General features: G+C 39.9%; 2 protein-coding genes across 2 annotated transcripts in view; both read right to left on the bottom strand.

Annotated features, from left to right (window-relative positions):
- The window catches only part of SMC5 (structural maintenance of chromosomes 5), a 49,571-nt gene extending 37,516 nt beyond the window's left edge, over nucleotides 1-12,055 (bottom strand). Inside the window, exons 1-6 of the mRNA XM_075726394.1 lie at nucleotides 11,913-12,055; nucleotides 10,164-10,305; nucleotides 8,960-9,012; nucleotides 6,526-6,688; nucleotides 4,624-4,758; nucleotides 3,352-3,492 (exon numbers count right to left, since the gene is read on the bottom strand). Coding sequence (XP_075582509.1) covers nucleotides 3,352-3,492; nucleotides 4,624-4,758; nucleotides 6,526-6,688; nucleotides 8,960-9,012; nucleotides 10,164-10,305; nucleotides 11,913-12,055 — 777 coding nt within the window. The remainder of the gene's footprint in view (nucleotides 1-3,351; nucleotides 3,493-4,623; nucleotides 4,759-6,525; nucleotides 6,689-8,959; nucleotides 9,013-10,163; nucleotides 10,306-11,912) is intronic.
- Nucleotides 12,056-17,751: 5,696 nt separating this feature from the next.
- MAMDC2 (MAM domain containing 2) overlaps nucleotides 17,752-18,539 on the bottom strand; it is a 61,316-nt gene continuing 60,528 nt past the window's right edge. Inside the window, exons 13-14 of the mRNA XM_075726904.1 lie at nucleotides 18,148-18,232; nucleotides 17,752-17,813 (exon numbers count right to left, since the gene is read on the bottom strand). Coding sequence (XP_075583019.1) covers nucleotides 17,752-17,813; nucleotides 18,148-18,232 — 147 coding nt within the window. The remainder of the gene's footprint in view (nucleotides 17,814-18,147; nucleotides 18,233-18,539) is intronic.

Raw genomic sequence — 18,539 nt, forward strand, 5'->3', positions numbered from 1 at the left:
GGAATTTAACTGGAGGTGCATTCCTGAGAAGAAAGAGATGGTAAGCAATGTGGTGACCAAGAACCTCCACTTCAAGAAGGTCAGAATTTTGGGGAGAAAGTAGTTTAGGCTGAAGGAGTCATTACTAGTCAATTTTTTACATCCAATGATTGTTAAGTGCTCATGAGAAAAAAGATACTCAAGAGGACAAGAGGGAGAAGGAATAGATACATGTACATGGGGGTGCAGAGGAAGTGAAAGCTGTTGGATTTGGAGGGACTAAAGAAAGCCCCTGGTTTAGGGCATATGCCTGGATTATTCCAAGCTTTGGCACATTAACAAAAAAATAATAAATAAAGGTAGTCTGTAAGGTCTATCTGTAACAGCTAACTTTGCTGTATCTGCTACCACTTTCTCCTAGTTAGTTATTTAATTATCCCACTTGTAAACACATGATTAATCACAAATAAATCAACTTAGGCTATTAAATCCATATTCTTTCTTCATAGTATTTTTCATAAAGCCAAAAACTATTTGAAGAAAGCTGCTGTAATTCTATGATGTGGAGTACAATCAGTAGCCACCATTACAAAGTCACAGAGGTAAAGCAATTATACTTCCACTTAGCTGACAGAATAAGCTTAAAATTTAGCTCTGCTCTAAATAAGGTATTACATTTCAAGGTTAAAGCAAACGCACACACGTACAATTACATCTCAATTCTTCAGATACAAAGTACAGGCAAGTTTCCCTAGAAATTGTCACATCATGTTTTTTTTATCCCTTTAACACTTTAAGAAAACCTCACTTTCACTAGACCTCTGTATCTTGGTAACCTTTAAGCAAATAACCTTGATGCTTGTAATTATGCACTTAGCTAAAGATCTACAGAACTTCCAAAGGATTTCAGCCCTCCCAAGAGATACGTGTGCCTAAACAGCATAACAAAGCTTTTCTCAGTTGTGAATGGAAGAGGAGGAAAAGAAGAATGGACATGGCTCAGTCAAAACACATTTTCAGAATTACATGTTTTCAGGACATTTACAGCAGGAGGAACACCACCTCCTACTACTATACTACCTTAAAACATTATACCTTATGGTATACTGTACTACCTTAAGCTTAAGCTTGGAGGGGTAAGAAACCCCTTTTCTTTAAGACCCTGCAAAAGAAGTAAAAAAAAAAAAATGTAGCTCCTTAAATCTGCTCACTGATTGTAGATGACACAATCATTTGATGGAAGTCCCATTAAGGTACACACAAGAACATAAAATGCCCCCTTAAATCCTGGAATCCGAATCTTCAACGCTGTACTCCTAGGGTCCATTTTATGGAATTTAAAGCAGATGCTCAAAAGCCATATATACATAGACATATATAAAAAAGGGGTTATAATTCTCGACATACAGAAGCAGCTGGCACTGACTAGAAAAAACACTTGACAAGAAAAGTGTTCCTCAGGTGAAGAGCAGTGGTCTTCAGAATAAAAATGCAGTTCTATAGTGGTCAAACAGTAAAACAAGTTCAGCACTAGACTTCCTCTTTTCCAATAGGATCAAGAGACAATCTAGTGTCATATTTCAGTTGACTTGTTTTTAGGCTGCCTGTCTTCTCCATTTAGTAACATACTGCAGTGTTTATACATCTGCCTCCTGGCTGATTTGGAGGTTCACCTAACTATTCTGTTTTGTTACAGAGGCAATTCTAAACAGCTACGTATGTTTGGTCTACAAATTGAAACCTACCTTTTGGGGAGGATGCACAGAAGGAAGAATAAACTCCCATGCTACTCTGAACTTTGGTGAACCCAATTTTAAGACATCAATAACATTTATTCTTAGGATTAAATAGTGCTACATCAAATGACAAAGAAATATGCCCTTGTAAGAGAATGCACCACTTCTTTTAGAGAGAGCTTGGTATTTTGCAGCATAGGAGAATACCATTAGATCCATCAGAAGGATTTGACAAACCACAAAATAGCAACAATCTTGTACGCTGAAGATCACAATGTAATGTGAAATGTTGTTGCAGCCTGTAGGTCAAATATCTTCTACCTAGTAAAACAATTATGTTGATGACGCTTGATTTCAACTGTAGATTATCCACAGGCAAGTGACTTCTGGTAAACAATCTGGTACACACTACTGATTCTGTACTACAAATTGGAACTTCATGCAGGTGTCAAAACACACTGTTGTTTCTAGGATTAAACTTCTCCCAATTGAGTGTACCCACCAAAAGTATTTAATATACCCAGCAACGCAAACTACCTAGAAGACAACAGTGAAAGAGTAAGGTGTGAAGAATTCTGTCTAAATTTGCTTAAGAAACACATAACTAACAGCAATGTTCAAGTGCAGAAGTCCAATCCTAACAGCATACAGCCCACCTCCTTAGCACCTACCACCATCCATCTATTTCAACTGCCGCTCCTATATCCCTCTGTGCTGTCAGCACTGAGGTTTGAAGGCAGTGAAGGTACATCCCCTGAATCCAGTTGCTCTTCAAAACACAAAGTTCTTTGAATACCCATGTGAGGGTTTTTTTTCTGCAAAACTGCAACAAAATAACCTTACAAAAGTTTTCTGCATCCTCCACAAATATAACATGTAAGTTCTCATAAGTTCTGTATCTGTATTTCATGAATTCTATAAAGCTTGCAAACAAGGCAAACAACATATTGCTTCAATAGAATAAAATCCACGTGAGCTTTAACTTTTTATAATATTTAATCTGATTGACCACTCAACATTAAACTACAATCATCAAAGTGCTGTTCAGGAAGACTCATTTTGCTTTGTGTAAATGACCTGTCCTTGATTCTAGGCTGTTTTAAATTTGTTTAAAATTTCCATCTCTCCAAATGTCAGTATTTTTGCGATTGTTAACCTGTATTCACCATGACTTATGCCATGCACACCAAGCCTCAATTAATAAATTAAAATTATAAAACAGGAAGGCAACCTGTTAAAATAAAAAAAAAAAAACCCAAACAAAACAAAAGTTACAGCTGGAAGGAGCAAGTGGAACTGGCTAGGCACAGCTTAAATTAAGCCAGTTGCATCTGCAAGTAATAAAAGGAGTACTGCTCTTGGCCCATATTGCTGGCTTTCCCAAATAGGCAGTAACTACTTAAGTTACTTCTTAAGCAACTTCTTCAGTCCAGCTACATATGCAAGCAAACCTCTGATCAAAGTTAGACCAAGAACAGTATGTCAAGACCTGGCCTGTTTGCACCAAGCAATTGTAATGATGTTCAAGTTACTCTGGTCAAATTCATTTTAAGGACTTTTGACATATTTCTAGTATTGCAGTATTAGGAAAAATGGGTTAGGAAAGAAAAACACTGAAAAGAACATAAAAACTTACCACCCAAGGCCTTTTCCTCTCAAGCATCTCAATTAAGTCTAGATGGCGCCTGCGCTCATGGTATCTCTCAACATCTTGTTTGTATCGTTCAACCCTCTGTCTCATTTTCTCCAAAGAGTTAGTTTTGTCTCTGCACAAGTTCTGTAAGAATATACATTTTCATGTTTTACAGTATCTACTCAGTGGAAACACTTTTCAGAAATAGTCCACACCTCACCTGTACATTAAAGCAGAAATTTAATGCTAGAGAGGACATTTTAGTACAGCAGTAATTAGAGGGTAACAAGCCAACCCAACGAATAGTTGTCCAGTTTTTTCAAGTACGTTTATCACGTACTTTCCTTGAAACCAAACATAATTTAAACATAAATCTTAATCTGAAGAAAATACTTTCCTTTTTTAAAAATTTTCTCAGGAACTTCCTCCCTACAGCTCAAGCCTCTGTTAATCTAGATGTTTCTAAACCACCATAACTGGTTTTGATAAATACATGTAGCAAAAATGCTTGTGAAAGATCTTGTAGAGATTTGCAAGAGAAACTTTAAGGTTGATGCGTGAATGTAGTATGTATGATTGGAAATGCGTGTGTGCACACAAGCACAAGAAGAAAAAGCAGAACAAAGGACTAAAAGTATGGCCTATATAGCTAACGACAGGCACTGTTCCCAGAACACTGTTCCCAAGACACCACTCCAGCAGTAACAGCAAGGAACACACTACTCCTGCAAAGATCACTAAGCCTGTGCTCTGGTAAGATCATAGTACAAGTAACTGTCAGGGAAAGACCCTGCGTCCTAAAACCAGGACAGCACCAAGGTTGCAGCTTATTGCATACACTCTCCCTTTTCCTCTTTGTCTGTTAATACTCCAAACCAGGAAAAACAGACAACCATCTTGTCCATAATTTATGGAAGTTGAAGTCAGCAAGATTAAAGCAAAGGACCACCCTGTAAGAGCTGACGACTTCTGAAATGCATGAAAGATCTGTCCGGAAAAGTTGTTGCCAGTCAAGAATCCCAGAGAGGTGATGAGAACTTGACAACAGGCATCCCTTGTCCTCTGTGTCCAGACCACTTGCACATGTGTCTTCTTGCATGCGAGTGTCAGAGTGAATGAATTCTGAGAGAAGATAAGCATGATTTGGTAAAATCAACTTACCACAGACTTCATAAATAAATACCACCTTCTAATTCTGTCAGATCTCACATTAAATTTTATTACGCTAATTTCCCTACAGTCACTTCTCTCTGTCTCTATAATGCACATGTTTACCTCCAGTTCTCTTTCCTTTTCTCTGAAGTTTTTCAGTTCACAGTGAAATTGGTACATTTCTGGGGGACCAATGGATTTTTCGGTGGCTTCAAGCAACTCAATCTTACTCAGTTTTGCAAATTCTCCAACTCTGTCCTACAAAATAAGAACACAGTTACAAAAACACAGTATTAGTTAGAACAGTGCAATACAGTAGTACTGGATTTAAATACCGCAACTTACTTCTCGTGAACATCACCTGACTTGCAGTTCTAATGACAAATAGCACTGGCATAGTTAAGCATAGGATGACCATCTCAGAGTAGCAACCAAACCCTCCTAAACATTTTTAAGATTTCGTACATGGTTTTCTTGGAGGTGTTCTGGAGTGATTTAAGCTTAAACCTTAGCTGTTCTTGGCTATTTGGCAGCTTTTCAGGGTAGCTGTTGAAGACATGGGTTAGTTCATTATTTTTGAATTGGCTATCATTCTTCTGAACAGGACAGTTTAGTACAGACAATTAAAGGTTTTATTCCAGTGTATTCTTAATATTGGTTCTCAGACTGCTGAAGCTACACCTTCCCAGTATAAATGCTATAATTAACCCACAAGTTAAGCAACGTAGAAGTTAGTATTAAGGCTGGCAGGCAAGGGTATCGGGAAGCATTGCTGCTGTCCAAGGCAGAGGAACAGCTCAAGACCAAGACTGGGGTGAAAGGTGTGCTTGCCATTGCTACAGTGGCAGAGAACAAATAAACCGTAACTTTCAACACAGTAATATTCACTGAACTGACATTTATGTACCAAAGAAAAAAAGCTGGTTTAAATGCAAAAGTTATGTTGGCAGAGTATGCAGAAAGTTCTATGCTAAACAAATATTGTGAATATGTAAATGAATAAAAAAACCCCACAGTATTTGTTTCTGCAATATTAGCTTTTTAAATTTTAAAGTTTTTCAGCATGTCTTCTCCAATGCAATTCTCCTTGAACAGAACAATAAACCTACAGTTGGCTAGGCTCTGATAAGGTTTCCTTTTACTACCATCGCTGATAATCCACATGAACTTGGAAGGTCTTAGGAAGGAACATGCCATAACTTTTTTTTAAGGTGCAGTTGTGAGGCAAGTTAGTTATCTGCACAGAAATTCTGACATGCCTGAGCATGGATTCAGATATGGAAACTGCTTGCAGTATTCTTTAAGTTTCTCTCTCCTTTAGGAGCTATTTTCCATCAGGATGATTTTACTCTTACATAATTTGATCTTAAATATTTTTAAGTCCTATGCTATGCTCAAGAACAGTTGAGCCACAGATGTTACCAAAAAGACTCTAGCAGTAGCCTCTGTTGCAACTGTACAGTCATTTAGTGGGATTGCTTTGTTTTTTGGAGAAAGAAATCCAGACCATTCTTCCCCTTCACTTACCAAGTGCAGGATCCAATCCTGAGGGACTGACTGAATATAACCAGAGAAAAGCGCATGCAGGGATTGACCGGGAAAGTCAGGTATGCGGAACTACAGGAACCATGCAGGTAAAGGTACAAGAGACAGTGCTAGATCTCAAGGAGTTATAAAAATTTCCCTACAGATTTGCTGTTTTAACAACATCCCTACAGCAGCACAGACAGGACAGAGAGATACCACTGCTAGTGCTGCTACTCAACCACCACCATGGGGAACATCAGCAGCTTTTCTTTCAGTGTCAACTGACAGCAGGAACAAAACCACCCAGTTAGTGAGCCTTAAAGGTCACACAGTTCCTCCCTTCTTTCACCATCACACCAGTATGGCCACCTCATCCCTCTCATTCTTTGTGCTGTTCCATTAAATCACTAAAGTGCTACAAAAGCTAAGAAGCAACAAACCCCTCTGAAATGACAGCAAATCCCTTTGCACCCACTGTCTTTCAAAATTCATTCATACCTGAGGAAGAAACTGGCACAAATTGTCCACCTGGATGTTCAAGGCTGCAATCTGCTCTTCTACTGTCTTTAGGGTTGTTGGCTTTCTGTTGATAAACCATGCTGATGTGTTGTTCACCACTTGAATCTCACGAGTGATAATGACATTGTCAGGTGTCTTAGACCTGATTAATAAGAAGTGTTTATACTTTTGAGAATATGCAAAGGTTACCAAGTGTCAACGTATGTTAGAATTATGGTATTCAAGCTTTTAGATATCTAAAAATTTAATATAAATTAACTGGACAGTAGCAGCAAATTCACATTTTATGCTTCAGAAAAATGTCCAGTACTTCAGTGATGAATTAATCTCACATGAAAAACATCAAGAACATCTGCAAATTTTAACTCAGAGGAAGTTATTTATATAAATGACATAGTCATACTGAACGTATGAACCATTTAAAAGTTATTACAGATGTGAACAGTTTACATAAAAGTATATCTTTTATATGACATTTATTAAGTTTTAAAATTGGAATGCAGGAGGCGCATCCTAATGCTATGCCTTTAAAGTAAAAAAAACTAGTGTACAGAACTACATCAATGAGCTGTGTATATACATTCCATCTAGGAATGAAAATAGTATCATACAGTATGAAAAATACTAGTTTGTTTTCATTTTCTGCTTTTGAAGAACAGCATAGATGCATCAGTTGTCCACTTAGTTCTCTAGCTCAATGCTTATCTTCAAAAATTTAGTCAGGTTAAGATGCAACAATAACAAGCAAGGAGTGAGATAGTCATAAACGCTTGAAATTTTGGTGAGCATTTCGATTTAGAAATTGTCTAGTGCCTGTTCAGTCAGCATATTGTTAAAGATGGAGGATAAGGGCTCGTAAGAGTTTGGAAGCCACATACCTTAGGAGACTTAAGAATAGAGGTCAAAGTAGAAGTGAGTAATTCAACAGCTTCCAGTGTTTGGAATAAGTGCCATAGGAATATGAGCCTACTTCTTGAAAACTGTATGATCATTTCCTCACAAGTATCCACTACCTTATTTTACTATACCAGGCTTCCTTCAAAAGCCCTACAAAGCCATGCTCCTTTCTTTTATCAAATTAAGGACTTTTTACTCCTGCAACTCTTGATTTTAGTTGCAATCCAAGGGCCAAACTCAACCAAGACAGGGTGTGCTTATACAACTCAAATTTTTAAATTCCTATCAAAGAGCAATCTTCCGCATCATTGCTCTCTCACCCTAGATGTTGCATTTAAATATTTTCTACCAATTAGACAAAGGACTGAATTACATTGCAACCACTACAGTAAAAATGCTAAGTCTTCATATACTGCAAGTCGCTCTTCAGACTTTCAAGTCACATCAGGATGTATCTGCTGAAACAATCACACCGTCTACCTGAAAGACACCCTACCTCCTGATCCACTGCCTGGCCAGTCTCCAAAGAATGTCTTACTTGATCACTCGCACAAGAACAAAAGTGGATAGGATTTTTTCAAAGACCTGGTCCAGTATATCTTTTTTCCTTAACACAACTTTTTTTTTATACAATGTGACCAGGGTGGCCAATTGTTACACTAATTAACTCAGGCTCTGAATCAGCTGATTGGCTTTATGTTCTATTTAGTTCAGGCAAACAGATCAGGTTAAAGCTTATCAAAACCACCTCTGCTATTGCACCTTCATGTTAAGATCTCCACAAAGAAGCACCCATTTGGAAACTCTATTAGGATAGTCTCTCTTTAGTAGGGGGAAAAAAAAAAACCAAACAAAAAAACAACTTATGGGAATATTTCCCTGTAATCACAAGTTAGTGAGGAATTTTACAGAGTAAGTCCAAATGATTTTCAGTTACTCTATTTTGCAAAAGCTTACCTAGAAGACTGCATTAGCCAGAATTAGTCAGATCTACCTTTTTTTTCCCCTTTTGTTTCAGTATGTGATGTTTTCAGTAAGAATATAGAGGAACCCCTCATACCAGCAGTATCAGTATAAGAAAGTGAAAGCAGAATATTTGGTTTTAAAATTTAGACTTTGTCCTTTTTTTTTTTTTTTCTTTCTTCTTTAAAAGTAATTTCCAACCAGTAGGTCATGATGGCAGTACTGTGTCTGAATCATCTGAACCTTAAATGTAAACAAAAGCTAAACACACCATATGCATCAATTTTTATCTATATATTCTTTGTACTTCAAGACCAGCTAAAATGCTTCAGAAAGCCAAATCAAGACCAGCCATCGCTGCTTATTTCTTGCATGGTAATTATTTAACCTTAAAATTTTGAAGTCTGGATAAAAAAAAAAAAAAAAAGGAAAAAGTAAATCACCAGCTTAAAGACTCTGTACACCAGATTTTTTTTTTCACAACTTTGTGAATGATTGTGTGGGGAAATAATCTAATTAAAAATGCATGAGGAAATGCAATTTTACTACTTACAGTTCAATTTCTACTACACCTTTCAAGCACCCCTGCTTTACAAAGAGACCAACCTACAAAATTAATTATAGAAGTTATTATTGCAAAATAACAAAATAACAGTGTATTAAAATGTAATCTCTTACAAAAATATGTATTTGTATAATAGAGTTGCTGTAATGGGATATTTTACTGAAAACTTACAATTAAAAACTAAAATTTATTTTGGCTGTGTATTACCTGAAAATAAAGGAAGACACTATTATCTTCCTCATCAACTAGCAGCATTAGAACTTCCTCCACAGGTTAACAATTTCTGATGAATTTCAGCCTCCAGAACTGAACAAATTATAATCATCAGGTCCAAAGAGAGGAAGTTCTCATGAATTCGGGGAACAAAGGAAATGCAAATGAAAGACATTGCCAAATATACGTACCCACAGAACTGCCAATTCTAATAGTATAAAAATATATAAATTGAAAAGCTAATAAAAATATCAACACACAGTGCTGCCATGCAGTCAATTTCCCTATTTACATTGCTCAAGACTGAGCTGCAACCAGAGAATATGTACAATCATTTAGGTACCCAGATTCAGTGCTCCAAAGATCTACTGAAATATATTCCATCCAACAGACTATCCAAGAAAGCAAGCACAAAACTTGAAAATTTGACAATACAAACTTTCTACTATAATGTCAACATATGATCTCTCAGAAGCAAAAAATGAAAATAATAGTGAAACAACACAAACCAAACCAACTTCCATTTAAATCAAAGATCAGTGTCTTTTAGATAAATTCTCAGACACATTAAGGATGTTATTTCTACAGGTTCTATATACTTGGAAATTTGACTTTTTTTTTTATTTCTCCTTCTGTTGGTATTTCTGATCAACTGTTATTTATGCATTAGGTGGTATTTTCCTACCCCACTGTGGAGGCTTAGATATCTTCAAATATAACCTCTAGTCTACTCAGGTTCCAGTACAATTCAGGTGTTTCCACTTCATAATTCAGCCCAGACAACAAGTAGTTAAGTAAGACAAAACCCCTTTGGTAAAAGCCTTTGTCTCTGGACCGTGTTATTCTACAATTTGGACACCTTACTTTTCATAAAAATAAAGCACACCAAGGAAGACAGTCTTTTTCCCCACTCCTCTGCCGGACAGAGGTCTTAATGAAATTCAGATTAAATATGAAAATTACAGAAGTTCATAGTTACCTTATCAGCTCGCCCTATGAAAGAAGGTTTTCCAGCCAGTCCCAGGCAGATTGCACAGACAATGCTTGATTTTCCTGTGCCATTAGCACCTACAATCATATTCAGATTGGGTCCTGGACGCACTTCACAGACATCATATGTTCTGGAAAACACAATAATTTTTTGAACCTTATGAACACTATGTCACCTTAAAAAAATTTACTTGCTTAAAACCACTTTATGATTATATTAAATATGACAGATAATTTTCTCAAATCTAGACTCAATCCTCAAATACGGTTTTGTAAGAAAATCTCAGAATGAAAAGTAACACTACAATTAAACACTGTGGAATACATTCCCACCAGCCAGAGCACTTACAACGGCGTTCTTCAAAACAAATGATTTTAAAGAATGAAATCCAGCTACTTAATGACAATTTCTATTGACTTTACTGGCACATCATATTATTTTACATACTAAAAAAAAAACCACAGAAATAAAATTGAGTGAATTCAGTCAAGTCTGTTACATTTAATTCCAGCTGCCTGCTGCACTGCAGTCACATGAGATTCCACTCATCTAACCCATGCAATGTACTTGGGTCTTAAGCTCTGCAAGAAGTTTGTGGAACTCTGTATTGATACATTCTGCAGTAGCTTTCTTTAGTTACAAGAACCTAAAACATTAGCCTGTTATCAGTGGGTTTTTTTTAAATTGTATTAGACATCTTTCATCGTGTGCATCCAGCATGCCTAACTGCAATAGCAACTACAGGAAGAGACCAATCCCTAGCATGCAAATTCAAGACAAACCATTAATGTTGGCATGATCAGTAACATCCCAAATTTATAATGAACTCCACCATTTGATGTTCTGTACCAAACACACAGAGAGGAGCTGAGACACCAAAGAAGAAACAGAAAGCAGTTAATGATAAAACAATAACATAATCCATGTACTTCTGGAAGACAAGGTATTTGAACCCTCAATGCTGAGGCTTAAACTAACTATGTTTGAAGCTTCATTTGACATCTGTAGCGTGACTAGGCTACCCAGAACTGTTTTCAAGGCTGACATGGAGATATCAGCATACCAGCTACAAGAAAATGGCCTGAAAACTTCTACTAGTAACCATAATAGCTCTAAACAGAACGGTATTCCCAATCCACAGAAGATAGAAAAATCACGTGCAAAAGATAACACCATAGATACTTTATCGTAATGGTTCCCAAGGCCTGCCCCCGCCTGCCCTATGAACGCCTTTTGCCTTCTCCCCTCCTCCACTGCTTGACAATCACTTAACTGGGAGGAAAAAAGCAGGCAGAGGCTGACATGGACAACAGGTACCACCACCTTAGGGGAAGAAGGGCCGACACGACCCCCACGGAAGCGACACTGCACTAAGAACCTACGGGACTCGTAATCCACACAACAGGTCCTCTCCCCGCTCTGAGCAAGACATCACCGTCCACGGAAAAAACGTTTCACGCGCTCCCTCTTCCAGCCCCGACTCCCCTCGGTACCCAAGGCCTTAAGGTCCCCTGTTTAGCGAGCGTGACTCCCCCCTCTCTGCACCACGGCGGAGAACGGCCGCAGCGCGCGCGTCGCTGCCTCGCCAGCCCAAGCTAGCCGAGGCCGCCCAAGCTCGCCACCGACCCTCCGAGACCGCCGGGAATCCTTACGCCAGCGCCGGCAGGCACCCCACGGCCAATGGCGGCCGCTCGGCCGCCGCTACCCGGGAGGAGAAAGCGCCCACCGCTCACTCACAGAAAGTTCTCCATAAAGATCCTGACGATGGAGCCCTCGACGAAGCGGGGGCGCGCTTCAGCGCCCCTCGCAGCCTGCTGGCTGCCGCCGGCGCCGAGCTGACAGGCACCCAGGCTCCATTTCCCCGGCGTCGCCACCGCCATCTTCCCCCCTCAGCCCACCCTCAACCCCCGGCCGCGAGGACGCGCCCCGCGCCTCGCTCTCATTGGCGGGCGGGAAACGGCGGGCAGGTGAGGAGCGCGCTCACTGGCCGATGGGGCGGGACTAAGCCGCGGTGAAACTTTTCATTGGCTTGCAGCGTGCCGCTCTGGTGCCCATTGGCTGGAGGAGGTAAGAGCGGGGCGGTAAGGGGAACCCGGGAGGGAGGCTGTGGTATTGCTTTCGGTTCCAGAGAACAGGGCGTGCCCGTGACCGTGCCCGTGCTCCCCGGCGCTGAGGCACCTGCACGGCCTAACGGGCGTGAGGCGTGGCCTGGGCCCGTCCCGGCCGGCAGCAGGAACCCGGCGGGCCGCACCTCCCGGGGGATGCTGCGGCGAGAGGACGGCGCCTCCCGGCCGGCGTGCCCTGCGGTGGGGCGGCGCGGGGCGCGGAGGGAAGGTGCCGGTGCCTGCGGCCGCGCCCCCGGAGGCGCCCCCCCAACCCCCCCCCCCCCCCCCCAGTGCTTACCCCTAAGAAGAGTGGCGACCGGCAGCGGGGCCTGCCTTTGTCGTGCTTCTCGGAGGCCCCTGCCTGGGGCGGGGTGGGAGGGCACTGGACAGGCCTCGGGGCTGCAGACCCCGTCCCCCCCGGCTGCCACCGCCCGCTGCCGCTAGCGGCCTGTCCCCGGCGGCTGGGCAGCCGAACGGGGCGCGGAAGAGTGGAGGCAGCGGCTCTCCCACGAGGTGGCAGCACAGCCGAGCAGTTGGGCGGCCAGTGCTGCAGGGGTGGGCTCCTTCTAAGTATCCCCCTTCGTTCATGGGGACAAGCTTGGGTTCTGGGCGAGCGAACTCTTCATGTTTCCATGTTCCAGCACCTGTCTGGGTTTGTTTACTTTTTCTTAATTTTTAACAAAATAACAGGAAGCACATTTTTCACATGGGTTACTTCAGAGATCAGAAGTCTATAGGAAGGATAGATGTCCTTTAGGAATGATCCTGGAGGAACGCGTGTGTGTAAGATTTTGGCACCTTCACTGCAGGGCAGTCACCAGTGTCACTGAGACTCCTGCAGATACCTTAGCTTTCATAGAATCATAGAATGCTTTGGGTTGGAAGGAGAGAATCATCTAGCACAACCCCCCCCCCCTGCAGTGAGCAGGGATTGAACCTGTGACCTTGGCATTATTAGCACCATGCTCTAACCAACTGAGCTCACCAGGCTCCCACATGCTTTATTTTTTTCTCTCACACCAAGAGTTGCTGTTGGAACACAAGGCCTCATAACTGGCCAAAGCTTCTACAAGGAACCAAGAGGCTGATTAAGACTGCTGAAAGAGAGAGGAAACTGATTGTGCTTAAGTGGAACTAGGTAAAGGAATTGACACATAGATAGAGTGATTTCTCCTAAAAAGTTTACAAGGAATACAATGTTTTTCCAATATGAACCAGGTACTTGGCATGCGGAGGCTTGCAAAGACCAATACTGCCACAGTAAAGACATCAGAACAGCGACTTCAGGTATGGATGCAGCAGAATTGGGACCAATGAGGAAAAAGTTATTTAAGGCAGGTTGCTTCTTTGAGGGAATTTAGGTAGATAAAGGGAGGTACAAGGGCAGTGAAAAGGTTGTTCCAGATGCAGGAAAAAAATGGGGGAAGAAAGGTTAAGATCTGTTAAAGAATGACAGGGACTTCTGCTCTAACAGTATGAGTGCAGATGCCCATAGATAGTAATGAAGCTGACCTGCATGTCCAAGCCCACCAGGACATCAGACAGGCACTTTGGCTAACCCAGGTTATCCATGGTCCATGTCCAGAAGACTTGGTGTAGAAGAATAAAGAAGCATAAAAATGTACCCTAGTACTATGTGGTATGGAGGGGCAAGGCTGATAAAACTGTATGTTGTTCATAAGATTTGTGATAATAGTTTTGTAAAAGCTGTGTAATAGAGTGCGAAATTGTATCATTGTAAATTAGTAACACTGGTATGTCTATTAGCTAATTGGAATATTAGTTGATTTATTAGTTGGTAATGTTGTACTTAATCAATAAAAATTATGGTCTCCTAAATCAGTTATGTCTCAAGCTTGCAGACCAAAAGGGTAGAGTTGGGCTCATTAAGTAACAGTGACTTCCAGCCAAAAGAGAAGGCGGCGGTAGATTAAGGAACCATTTCAACATATTCCCACTAGAAACTGCTGAAGAGATCTTTTTTTTCCCAGAATTTGTCAGGGAGCACCTTCCAGGATCTGGTGATTATGGATGCTGGTAAGAGCTGGAAAAAGGAGATGGCGAAGGCTGCAAAGTAGGCACTGCTTGGACCAAGAGGAGCTCTTGAAAGAAGAGAGGGAGCATATAAAAGCTAATACAGAACATAAGAGCAGCAAGATGTAACACAGTACTTAGCAGTGAGCAAAGGAACATAGCAGAATATGCAGTTGGCTAAGAGACCAAAATGCTGATGTTCAGAAAAAACACATACAGGTGGGAAAAACAGAAAGGCGCAGGAGGAGGACAGGAAAACAACAGAGGAAAGATGGGAAGAAAACAGCAAGAAGATGAATATAGAGCAAAGTAATGTAAAGGAGTATTGAAAGTTTATTCATTTATACTTAAGCAACTAAGAAACTTGAAATGACCAATTGAAATGTTTTTCCAAAGGAAATGTGAAAATTAATTTTACATCTGACACCTAATGTTTTGTTTGAGGTAGGATGAGACTGGTGTTTTGTCTTTTCCAAAATGTGAGGGGTAGAACCTTTGAGTCAGTGTGTCATGTTGCAGGAAAAGCATGCTGTCTTCAGCCTTTTACCTTACACAGTGGTCCTTTCAGAGCGGTGGGTCTCTTGAGTGTGGGCAGTCAGACTTGGGAGCTGTGTTCGGATCCAGGTAGATAAAATGCCAGCTCTTTTAGTGCTCAGCTTGAGCTGTCTTAGTGAAGCTTCATGATTGTAAAGTTGGATTTATGTTAGGTTTAATTTGGTGTGACACAATATCCAGCCAGAATACAATTTCATTTACATTAGAGTAGAGCTAGAATAACAATGCTATTTTATGTTGTTGTTATTTTGGTTTTCCATTGGTGTAACTGAGATCTGAATTTGGCCCTTTTTTGGAAATTAGTAAGGATAATGACAAAATAGCAACTAATGGAAAATATTTGAAGAATGAGAAGAGTATTAAACAAGAGGGCAATAAAAGGGCTTTTCTTCGCATCTTAGGACAAGTTCAGTTCCACTCCAGCACAAAGCTACATTTAGAGCAATCAAATACAAGCCTGTTAGTGTTTGGGGTGTTACAGCTGCTTTTGAAGGTTTCTTTTTCATTTCCATTTCATGCACTGCCACAACTGGGATCAAAGGAATTACTTGTAGGTTCTCCACTAGCTTTTGAAGAAATTAGACAGTAAGCAGGCCTGGTATAGCAAGCCTCAGAACTGTTCTTTGCCCTGCTGTGGTCCCTGTACATCTACTGCAGCAGTGAGAAAGGAACAAATAGTAAATAAAAATGGATCCAGGGCAGAAATTAGTTGCATGGGGAGTTTCCCATCTGGACACAGCTGATGGAATGTTTTTTATCTCACCATAAAACTGAAGTTTGCCAGTAGAAAAATCTTAATGCACCTTCCCTAGTTTTCACATGTTTTGCAGCCATTCTTTCACTAGCCGTGAATTTCCCATTCTATAAACTGATATTCAGCAGGTACTAAAGTAATTTAAAGTCACTTTCCAAATTCTCCCTCTGTTCTTCAATTCCTGCAGCAGAAATGGGTGGAAAAGTGCCATTGTTCCCTACTGAAGGAAGAACTTAGGCTTTTTTTTTTTTGCAGTCAGGACAGTGCTTCACACCCTATAGATAAATATGATGCTCAGTGATACTGACAAAACCATCCCATCAGTGTGGTCCCTAGAGAATGCTCAACAGAGAGCAGAATAGAGTACTTTGCTTATGTTCTTATTCATATCAGCCTAAATCTGGTTACTTTGATGGAATGAAGCAGAGCTGCATAAATTGTTGGAGATAGGAGTCCGAAGTTACACTTCATGCTCCATTTCATTTACAAAAGAAGTCCCATCAGAAGCATGGAGAACCACCAAGCCTAATGATTTTAACCACTTCATTTTCACTTGTTTTCTGCTTAGGTAATTTGATCTGAATGTTGATACCAAAGCATAAGCTTTACAAAACAACTGTAAAACTGTATTGAATCTTAGGAAACAGTCCATTGTTTCTGGTTGCTTTCATTTTCAGAACAATAGCAAGAGTGATGCGTTCATAACCAGCTGCCAATGGGGATTGTAGGTTGCTAGGATAGGCAGCTAAGATGTCAATTCCTTTTGGCTCTTCCTCAGTCTGTAGGAAGTAATAAACTGCTTCAATCTGTGTGGTCAAATAAACACATTAGTAGTGAATGTATTTAATTGAACAATCTCTTCAACTGTTTGTGTCACCAAAATGAAAACTTACTAAAGATGTAAGGGGCTAGATTGTCCTAGGTGATGTTGATCCTTATAGGCCATTAGGAAAAATGTATACTTTGTTCTGAAAGGAGCAAAGGCTATTCCCACTTTTCAGGGCTCACATCTTACAGCAACAGCTTGAATGTGGTGGCTCTAAGAATATTTTCTATGGCTCAATACAGCATATCAGATTGCTTTCTCTCAGCTGTCTTAGGTGATGTGATCCACACACTTCATTTGCTTCATATTCGAAATATAATAGCCTGAATTCAATATTAGGCTCAGTTGTTTCTCGTTACACCGATAACTATAAAGTCTAGAGCAGAGCAGTAAGACAATTTTCAAAGTTACATTTTATTAGGAAGTTATAATAATTTCAAACCAAAATGTTACACACAAACACATAAAAACTTAAAAATTAACAAGTTGTGTGAATTCAGTTTCCTGTTAATATAAATGAAAGGCATCTGTGGTTGGGTAAAGTGTTAAGTACATTCTCTGTGAGTGTACAAACTGATTTATTAAAAAAAAATGCATGACTTGCATGCCAGAAAACGTATGTCTTCAAAGGGTTTCATTTCATATTGTTCAAAATGTCAGCAGCTTACACTCAATTATACTGGAACACTGGAAGTGAGTTTGTTATTGGCAAGGACAACAAATACATTTGTTATAGTAAAAGAATACAAAACCACAAAAAATTGCCAGCAGAGTGTTAAGTTTCCCAGAGAGATTTGTCATCATGAATAATTGCACTTAACCTGTAAGCTATTACTAGTAGCTAATACAATTTTCTTTATTATTTCAAAATATTTATAATTTCCTTAACAAAAATCCATTCTGTACCCAACAAAAAACATTCACTGAATGCAGATTTGAGATAACACAATATTGGATTTTAATTGTGCACCTTTACTTTCCTCTTTTTACCTATATACCAGAAAGGTTAAAAAAAAAAAAAAAAGCATTAAAATGAATGATCTGTGCAAAATGGGAAGGCTTTATATAATAACTGATGCCTCATGCAAAAGAGAAAAAATATATAAAAAAAACAGTCTAAGAAGCCCTGAGTCAATAATTTCATTGCAAAGGCGAGGAACACGAGTGCTCTGAGTTCTTCCTATACATTGGTGCATATTCAAACCAGTCCAGTATTTACTTAAAACTTTTTAAAATTGGCAGTTTGTGCAGTTTCTCACATACAGATCTTCTACCCATTTCACTCCTTTCAGCAGACTGTATTTAATACTCAATTTCATTTAAGCTGTCAGGATAGGCTGGTGCGAATTGTATTTCTTCCACTTCTAGAACACAAAGAAGGGGGAAATACTGTAATTATTTGTATTTTTATCACACGTATAAGAATGCATAAGACAGAATATAATTACCATGCGGGGTTTAAATGGGACTGCCATACGTTTTTTAAAAAGTGTTACAGCATCTTTACTAGTCCAGATTCTGAGGATGGTCTCGCATTTTATTATAAAACAAAAATTATACACTAACCCAGCAGCATGATACTAAGTTCACATCCATTCAGTGGGGGATTCAAGGGAAGAACTATCACCTGTCTAATTACAAAAAGCACTGTGAATTGCTAGGTGTCTCCTAAGAGAAACAGAGTATGTTTAAACTTACCTAAACAGGGTCCTGCCTGGAACAGAATATCATCTATAGCAGTGTCACTTCTCATTGACACACCGCGGATTGCCTCAAAAATAATCTGTAAAGATAAGACACAGCTTTTCATGAATCCCACAGGAGGAAGGACTAAAAAAAGTAATACCCATACAGTCTATTCAAGGATCTAGTGTGTCCTGAAAGCCTGCCTCTTGGAAAGAAACTTCTATGCTCCATCAGTGGACTGACTGCCCTGGTCAGAGAATTTGGGTGTGTGCTATGCTGAAGGAGGCAAATTTGTTCTCACACTTTGATAAAAAATTGCTGTGTGTTACAGACCACTAATAAATTTTCTCTAGTGATGTGGCATTTCTATCTTGCTTTTCAGCCCAAATGTGTGTTGTCCCTAT

The sequence above is a fragment of the Pelecanus crispus genome, chromosome Z (genome assembly GCF_030463565.1).
Source record: "Pelecanus crispus isolate bPelCri1 chromosome Z, bPelCri1.pri, whole genome shotgun sequence".
Taxonomy (NCBI): domain Eukaryota; kingdom Metazoa; phylum Chordata; class Aves; order Pelecaniformes; family Pelecanidae; genus Pelecanus; species Pelecanus crispus.